Source organism: Oncorhynchus kisutch, linkage group LG29 (genome assembly GCF_002021735.2).
Source record: "Oncorhynchus kisutch isolate 150728-3 linkage group LG29, Okis_V2, whole genome shotgun sequence".
NCBI classification, from domain to species: Eukaryota; Metazoa; Chordata; class Actinopteri; order Salmoniformes; family Salmonidae; genus Oncorhynchus; species Oncorhynchus kisutch.
This window is the reverse complement of record NC_034202.2, coordinates 18,541,707-18,551,334: the sequence shown is the minus strand read 5'-3', so window position 1 is coordinate 18,551,334 and position 9,628 is coordinate 18,541,707. Positions and strand designations below refer to the sequence as shown.

General features: G+C 40.9%; 1 protein-coding gene across 1 annotated transcript; it reads left to right on the top strand.

Annotated features, from left to right (window-relative positions):
• The first annotated feature begins 7,010 nt into the window (after positions 1-7,010).
• Positions 7,011-7,661, top strand: LOC109874358 (pro-MCH 2). Its single transcript, XM_020466230.2, has one exon. The coding sequence runs from the start codon at positions 7,094-7,096 to the stop codon at positions 7,490-7,492; it is 399 nt and encodes a 132-aa protein (XP_020321819.1). The 5' UTR covers positions 7,011-7,093; the 3' UTR covers positions 7,493-7,661.
• The last annotated feature ends 1,967 nt before the right edge of the window (positions 7,662-9,628 follow it).

The window sequence follows — 9,628 nt, the reverse complement described above, 5'->3', positions numbered from 1 at the left end:
CCAATATTTTCTTGTAGCTAGACAGCCAAGCTACGATGTTTCATATGGCACAAAACGATCCTCCCACTGAGATTTATGAATACTTTTGTTCTATGAGAACTTTTTTTTTTGCATGAAATCATCAGTATTGCTTGAAACATTTTCCCTTTGTATCATTTCCACATGGGAGCACAATAACAATTTGGCAACACATCATGCCATGAACTAATTAATTGAATTAACACTTTGATAACAAGTGTTTTGCCCTAAAAAGACAGTGAAACGGTCTCGCACAGTACAAACCATTTACTCTTTCCCAGTTTAAAAAAATAGTCTAAGCTTTAGACTCAAATGTGCAAAGCCCTTTAGAAATACAACATGTCATACTCCAGAGGCTTGGAACAACGTCACCTCATCCATTATTAACAGTGTGGCTAATGGGTGGTCACTTTGGCGAGTGTGATTTGGAAAGGGATCAGATTCTCCCTCGCATGTCCATATGTATCATTCATTATTCTGTCGCTTCACTAAGAACAAAATGTCACATTCTTCAAAATGTTATTTTTTAAATCTTTCTTACACAACTCCCTGGGTGCTTGTGTTGCTAATTATACTCCGCTTCTTGATTACATGTCTGACCATCACCATGACTACTGGTATCTCTGTAGATCTCTTTGTGTGACATGGGTGTGTGTGGGGGATTTTATATCGTCATGTGCTCAAAGAGGAGAAGATGGCTTTTTGTCTGTTATTGCATTAATCGACCCCCTCATGGTTCAGACACTTACAGTTGGTCTTTAGATGGAGGTGGCCTCAGATCTAGGATTAGCTGTCATCCACCGATTTCTGTCCAAGCCTGACCTTATCCATTAGGTAAAGATAGAGCAAAACTGACCTTACATCAGATCAGCACTTCTGTCTTCCATTTAGACCCTAATGAGCCACTGTCTCGGATACCTGTCACCAGATCCATACGGTCACCGAAGCCCAGTCAAAGCCTGTAGTTTCTCTTCATCTCTCGATACAATGGTCCATGCTGCATGAAAGTTCTCTACAGCCCATCATAAGAAGTGTGCATGTCAATACATTACATTACATGTCTAGGTACTTCACCGGGCTACATAGAAGACTGGAGGGCAATGTCATCCCTACTAGTGGCTTCTTTGAAAACCTATGTTAGAAACTCCATGATCTTCCTCTGGAAGGGGAGTCCTCTGTGTGCGTCTTGGTTTCAGAAATCCTCATGCCGTATGCGGAAAGACGCGAAGATTTCAATCAACCTCAAACTGGCCGGCAGAATGCACTGCCATCAAATTTCAACAACATAATTCAATTTGTGCCTGTTAATATGTGGCATTCATCACTGTTAGATCTGTGCCCTGTGTTTACCTAGCTGGAATAACACTTTAGCCTGTACGGTGCGGCCTGCCTCTTGGTGTTGTTTTAAAGAGGTGCGCTGCTGTGTGCAGAAGGGCCCTGCGTTATGTGAGAGGCACTGTCTCCCCTCGGTGCGCGGCTGGGGTCTTTCCCCCCCTCAAAACCCCTGAGCTGAGGCCTTGTGTTTGGGTTGGCACCCGTCAGCATAGTCAGCTGGTCTGCACATCTTGGCCTCACACTTCCAAAGGTTTTTTTTCTTCTTTTGAGGAGGTGTAGCAGTGTTGCACTTATGGATGATTCTCTGTAACACACAAACACCTTGAGGGCATTCTCTGGACTGGCAGCTGCACCTTCTCCTTGGTCAAGGGGCAAACATGGAAAGGGTACTCTCTGCCACTCGACTTTCCAGGAGAGGAAAGTCAGGAAAATATCAGGATTTTTTTTTAAATGCATTCGGAGGAGTATAAAAAGTCTGCAGTGTTTCATGTTGTCTTGACGGCCTATTTTAGCAGGTATTTATGACAGAATTAAATAGAATGGTGTCCATATATATTGGATGGGCACATAAAACAAGAACCCCAGCTATGTTATAGTCAGGTCTGTCATGGACATGTGGCATACAGCTGTAATCCAATAACCACACACATCACCAAGCAAACACCTGGCGAGAGAGAGGCCTGAAACACACCGGCCACCAACAGATAAACACCCCTCTCTCTGTTCAACCTGGAGTCAGGGGTAGACGTAACATAGTAAATGTAAATCCATGACACTCCACTTAGTGTGATATGTTATGTTTCGTATGGTATGTATTCATCTGTGGATGTCCATCATCCATTTCATATAATATGTTACGAATTGCAATTTAGCTAGGCTATGGGTTAGGGTTAGGGGTTAAGGTTAGGGTTAAGATTAGGGTTAGGAGTTAGGTTAAGGTTAGGGGAAGGGTTAGTTAACATGCTATTTAGCTGCAAGGTAGTAAGTAGCTGGAAAGTTGCTAAAATGCTAAATCTGTCCGTGATGAGATTCAAACCTGCAACGTTTGGGTTGCAGACCTTCACATTCGCCTATCCATACACCCCGACAAATCACCCTACTTTCATTTTTGCCTTAAGTAACCTTATGTAACCATACCAAACATAACATATGATGCTAATTTGAGTGTCCTAGATTTGACTATGTTACGTCTAGTCTATGAGACCAGGCTGCTCTGTTTTAACTACAGTATCTACAACACTACTGGACACATACAGAGGTCAATACAGTTCCATACTCCGAATGAATAATTAGGTAGGGTTCGGACTGTTTGTTTTATAAGGAAAGTCATAAATGAATGGATCAACAATACAATTTGGAAGGTTCTGTTTTATCATCAGTTCAATCATAGGTTATAACAGTTGAATGCAGTTTCAGTTACATATACACCATGTCATTACTCTGTGTTTTCCACAACTTTCAGTGATGTCAGTCTGTTTGAGCGGTTTCTCCACTTGTCCTGATTCCGGTCACCCTCCCTGGATTTTCAGATAGTGATAGCTTTTTCCATCCACAAATAAAAGGAGATGTATAGCCATGATGTCCTGTTTAATAGTCTCTTATAGTCATGATGTCCTGTTTCAGTCACCCTAGCCTAGCCCCCCCCCCCCCCCCCCTGGATCCATCTGGTTGGTCCTAACATGTTCTCGTGTGGAACAGAAGGCCTGCCAAACATGCTTTACCCCATCCCAACCACCTCCTAAAAATGGAGCATGTTAGTTACTTAGAAATGCTTGAGATAAGAATTATTAGTCTAAATGTATGTCCCAGGATGTTAGACAAATGCAGTACATGAGCCCTGTAAGCAATAGCAAAAACAAGGTGAAGAAATTGTAAAATGCCAGGCTTATTAGTCATCGCAGATTTGCCAGCTTTGACCATGCAGAACACAGACACGCTTTTCAATAACAAATGGTCCATGGTATGCCCCATCTGGCCACACCGGTAGAAACAGTACCAACACTAAAATCATTTATGCAATTTGTTCCAGACTAGAAGCCATTAAAGGTAATAGTTTTAGAAATTGCACACATTTCAGAATGGTCTTAATGTTCTTAATGTGACCCATGATCTTAATGTGACCCATGATAAACTGTTGGTGTCACGAATCCCGCTTCCTGAGTCTGTGTTTGCCTGTGTTTCTGTCCCGGAGTGTGTTTCCGGTGTCTTGGAACGCACCCTGTCTGGTTGCCGGGCGAATTAGCTTGTTGGGAGATCGATGTTCACCCGCACCTGTATCCCATCAGTAATCTGCACACCTGGTCCTGATCATCACCTCTCCCCTTCAAAAGCTCTGACCTGACATCCATTCCCTGCCGGATCGTTAGCCATGAACAGTATGTTGTGCCATAGTATCAGCCTCAAATTGGATAGAATTTGTTTTTTTGTTTTTTTAACGTATTGCTTGCCTTAAACTTACCTCCGTTTGTTCTGTCTTCAGTTACTCCCCGCCTGGTCGTCGGAGGATTCCGCTACCCCATTGGATCCACCTATTTACTCCCATCAACTCACCACCGCTGCCCGCTACGCCACCTGGATATATCTACCCATTCACATTCACTTGTAAATAAATACTCACCTTCTTCCTACTCTCCTTGTCCTGGTCTGCTTCTGGGTTCGATTTTGAAAGAACGTGACAGTTGGCCTATTTGAAAATATTTCATCTAAGAAAGTACATGCCTACTGCTGTGTCTAAGTGCTTTTCATATAAATTCGATATTTGTTTTAAGGTTTTGATTTAGAAGAAATACCAAGCGCTTAAATTAATGTTTTTTATTTGTTTGAGGACAGTAATTGCATTAAGAAGTGAGTTCTGCATCCTGATAATCTCTTTCCTTGTCTATTGTACAAAGGTTCCATGATTATCATACAAAAATTCTTATGAAATGTAGATTTTTGTCTCTGTTGCTTGATTTTAAATGGCATCCTCTTTGATTTTGAGTTGCGGTGCAGTTAAATCATTTTTCACTCACGACCACATCCCTCATTGGAACCAGTCGACTTCACATCCATTATTAGATTTTTTTTTTTACATTGAACAGTCACCTGCAGATAGAGAAGGCTGGAGTCTTTTAATTGCTGAACAATAATGCCAACTTTTAGGTCCCCTTCAACAGTTGGTTGAAAGAACAAAAAATATTTTAGAAGGAGAAGGGATAAGAACATTAAAGGAGACCATTAAAGCATTTTTCACACACATATACCCTCTACAAGTTTATTCCTCTTAATTGGGGAACTGTGAGAACTTTTCAGGGTGTAATTTTCACACTATATGCGTGCTAATGATGTCTGACTATCAAGGACAAACCACATATCTTTAGTGATTAATTTCTTTAAAATTTCTTGTGAAACTACCCCAAGAGACAAATATCTTCCAAGTTCAGGTGTGTTACAGCTGGGTTCAACCACTGGACAAAAACTAACCCTTGTCAAACAAAAGCTGAGACCGGGATCAGGCAAGAGTTCCAAGATGTATTTATAGATAATTGTTCTATATAAAATACACACTTTTTTGGAAGAGTTTTGCATATTTTAAAAGTTCTTACGCAGGAACATTATTTGACCTGAGGTCATTATGAATCACCAAAGCTCATCAAGGCAAGCGAAACATTGACGGTCCACCAGCCAACATCTCCTTTTTTTGTGGATGTCTCTTACAATGCTGACTTTGAACACGACAACGTCACACCGAGGGCTATGTGAGCAGTGACCTTTAACTCCCTGTCTGCTATTCCTAATTAGGTAAGGTTGTAAATATGCATGTACCAGTAAGTGAGCAAAAAAGGATTTAGGGCTACTTCATGCCAGCGGAAAATATTTTTATCTCAGGTTATTGGCAATTATCACATAGGAACTTTATTGGGAGGAAGGTTGTTTTACATTTGTATCACAAACCATTTTTGAGAAAATCATGTTAATTGGCCATTTTAGGCCCTTTTTAGACTTATGCATGCCTCGAAAGACCCTATGATCCGTGAATCATACATGATACAGGCAACATATTGGTTTCTTTATACTCCTTAGAGTGCTCTCAAATATACACTTTCTCATTTATTTTTAGGCATATTGTTTGTAACAATATACTCTTCAAACATGTAACATTTCCAGAGTGGTGCTTTAGATTTAGACACCAAGATGTCTGTGTCGTGTATGTTTCACAGATCATAGGTTTCTTACAGGAGGTATATTGCCTTCAGAAAGTATTCAGACCTCTTGACTTTTTCCACATATTGTGAGGATAGAGCCTTATTCTAAAATGTATTACATTATTTTTTCCCTCATTAATCTACACACAATTACTCATAATGACAAAGCAAAATAGGTTTTTAGACATTTTTGCAAAATCACATTTACATAAGTATTCAGACCCTTTACTTGAAGCACCTTTGGCAGCAATTACAGCATCGCGTCTTCTTGGGCATGACACTACAAGCTTGGCACACCTGTATTTGGGGAGTTTATCCCATTCTTCTCTGCAGACCCTCTCAAGCTCTGTCTGGTTGAACAGCTATTTACAGGTCTCTCCAGAAATGTTTGATCGGGTTCAATTCCGGGCTCTGGCTGGGTCACTCAAAGACATTCAGAGCCACTCCAGCGTTGTCTTAGCAGAGTGCTTAGGGTCATTGTCCTGTTGGAAGGTGAACCTTTGCCCCATTCTGTGGTCCTGAGCGCTCTGGAGCATATTTTCATCAAGGATCTCTCTGTATGTTGCTCCGTTCATCTTTGGCTTGATCCTGACTCGTCTCCCAGTCCCTGCAGCTGAAAAACATCCGTACAGCTTGATGCTGCCACCACCATGATTCACTGTAGGGATGGTGCCAGGTTTCCTCCAGATGTGACGCTTCGAATTCAGGCCAAAGAGTTCAATCTCGGTTTCATCAGACCAGAGAATCTTGTTTCTCAAGGTCTGAGAGTCCTTTAGGTGCCTTTTGGCAAACTCCAAGTGGGCTGTCATGTGCCTTTTACTGAGGAGTGGCTTCCGTCTGGCCACTCTACCATAAAGTCCTGATTGGTGGAGTGCTGCAGAGATGGTTGTCCTTCTGGAAGGTTCTCCCATCTCTTAGCAAAAATGTCTAAAAGCACAAGTAGCAGATGTAGCGGACATGCTCTGAATTAAGTGATGTTTCCTATCTTCTCCAAAGCCTTACATCAGTGAACTTGTGAATTTCCTCTCAATACGTCTACAAAGAACCCTGCTGGTTTTCCCGGTGTCACATGCACACTAAGCTCTTCAATTATTATTGGTTTACTTTTCAACTGTAATCCCACCTGAAATCCCATATTGAACATTATTATAAGGCATCCATGAGAGGGGAGTACGTGTCATTAAGAGGCCTTTACTACAGGGTAGTCAACGGGTGGGTAATCCACTCTAGTTCTTTTAAAGGGCAAGGAATGACGTCTTCCCACTGTTTCATTCTCGCAGACTTTAGAAAGACCAGCCACAGAGGAGCTTAATTAACACTCCACCAGATAAAACACTTCAGCATTGTTAAGGATCTCATCAACCATGTCTTCATAGTGTTGTTAATATCCTGAAACACAAACAAGAAGAACAGCAGTGATGAAAACGTGGCTAATCCTGGAGGTCCAAGCGGTATAAAAGAGGAAGACGGACATCTCAGAGTCAGAACAGCCTGAACGAGCTTGAGATCACGTCAACCTGCAACATCAACCTCTACGAAGATCCTCATTCTCCAAGATGAGAGACTCGGTCCTCTCCGTCATCTTTGCCTTGGCACTTTTCTTGGAGTGCTACACACCGTCCATGGCGATCCCGATGGGCAAGATGGAGGACACAGCCTTGGAGCAAGATACTCTAGACTCTCTACTGAACGAAGAGGTGGCCGATAAAAACCCTGATTCAGTCAGAAGCGGGAGCTCCAAGATCATCGTGTTGGCAGACTCAGGCATGTGGAAGAACCTGAACAGAGGACTTCCTCTCTACAAACTGAAAGCTGCAGCTGCAGGGCTTGACAGAGCCCTGACCCTGGACCGCAGAGAGGCTGACCAGGACCTGAGCCCCAGCATCTCCATTGTCAGGAGGGACACCATGAGGTGCATGGTGGGAAGGGTGTACCGGCCTTGCTGGGAAGTGTAGATGTGACCAATGAGCTCGTCCCATCTCGTCATTAATCTGCCAGCCAGATCTACTATGCTGCATCTTGTCCTGCCTCATCTTGAGTTGTATGATATGATTTTTCGAGTATGTATTAATGTATTTAGACAAATTGATATCAGTCATTAAAAAGACAGAACACTAAATTTGACGTCTTGTGTATGTTTGACTGCATGTTATTACATAGCTGCCTTTATCAGCCGTAATAAGGTTGTGACGGCCAATGAAACACAATAGGACACAATATTACCATTCTGGAATTACCCACAGTATAACATTTACAACAACCTTTTGTTATTTGATCTGTAATGTTTACGTCACTCCGGAGTGGGAAGTAAAGCCTATAAACTACACAAGAGACTTGCATCATTCAGGGAATAATATGGTGTTTCTAACAAACCAGTATGATATCAGCATTAATAAGCTGAACTCCTATTCTGTTTGTCCAGCTTCTGAGTGGTTTCTGTCCAGCTTTCAGATAAAAAAAGGGACGTGTATTTATTGCTGTTTGATTGTGGGAACCATTGATAATCATTCCCTCTTTTGGAAGTGGACATGACTGCATGTCTCAAAAGTTGTTGGGGTGAGCTGAGAATGAACATGGTAATGAGTTTGCTTTAAATAAGTTATTTGGGTTGGTGATGATTGCTCAAAGATGGCCTTTAATCACTGGTTATGTGATAAGTTAAAATACTCCAATTATTTTCTTGAGAGAAGACATCAATGTTAATATGGTTAATCTAGTTGGTTTTCAAAACATTTTGTGTTTTTCAACACACTTTGTCCTGTTTTTCCTCTGTATACTGGTTCCTCTACCATTTTCATCTTTCCACTTTTGCATCTTTCTTCCTATAGCCCATACACTGCTGCTCACCTTTGACGACATTGTACAACTAGATGATTCCTTGTTAGTATTATATTGCCAATTACTGAGGGAGCAGCATGTAAATAAAAAAAAGACTACATTTAAAGTCAATGAACTGATGAGTGAGGTTTCTCCAACGAAGCTTTTACATTGTGGAACAACATATCAGACTTTCACATGCTTTCACATCGAAGTTTCACATGCTCTCATAGTAGTTGTATGGAGATAGTCTGTGCAGCAGGCTAATTCAAGTTCTTTGTGGCGTTATTCAAAAGAACACAGCTTACTATCATTTATATTTGTTAGGTTTAATTGGTGCCATTTCTGCTGGACCACCTGGAGTGCGTTTTGAATGTGCCCTTTCTAATGACCTTGAAAGGCGGGTATCAAATGATTATAAACATCATAATGATTCCAGATGATTCAACCTGGACTCAAGGGTAGACATAGCATAGTAAATGTAAATCTATCTCTCTCCATTTAGTATGATATGTTATGTGTTGTATGGCATCTATGTCTTTACTCTCATTAAATGAAGACTTTTAGTTTTTTATCAAAGATTCTCTGTAATTAGTATTACGCGATTAAACTGATTAATCATTTAACTGCAATTAACTAGGAAGTCGGGGGACCAAGGAAAAGATTCAGATTACAAAGTTATAATTTTCATAAAATAACTATTTTATATCTGATCAATTAGTCTTTGAATTAATGAATAATTTATTTTATCTCATGTTAGTCTCATTCCAAATGTCGTAAATTGTTGGTTATCTGCACGAACCCAGTCTTCACTATGAGTCATCCATACATCAATTGTCTTAAATCATTTATTTATTAACTAACTAAACAATCACAGAAGTGCACACACAAACAAACATAGTAAATATGGTTACAAGAAATGATAGGGGAATGTGCCCTAGTGGGCTAAACTGGCATGGGCGGCTTGTTGTACAAAAGGGAAGTGGGGGTCGATTGAATAGACAACACAGTTGATAATTATAACAATTTAAATGCTAATCCTTTGCACATGAACGCTCACTCATTCGGGAATCAATATATATATTTACACTCAGTGTGTCGTTGGGATCTCTGCTGAAAAGTTAGTTTCTGTTGGAGAGTTTCTGTCCTCTCTCTCTCTCTCTCTCTGTCGTGGTTAGAGTGGATAGTTCAGAGTGACATTCATTCATGTCGTTATGGATAGGTGTTTGTTCTTCGCGTTCAATGATACCGAATTCCTAGCTGCAGACTACTAA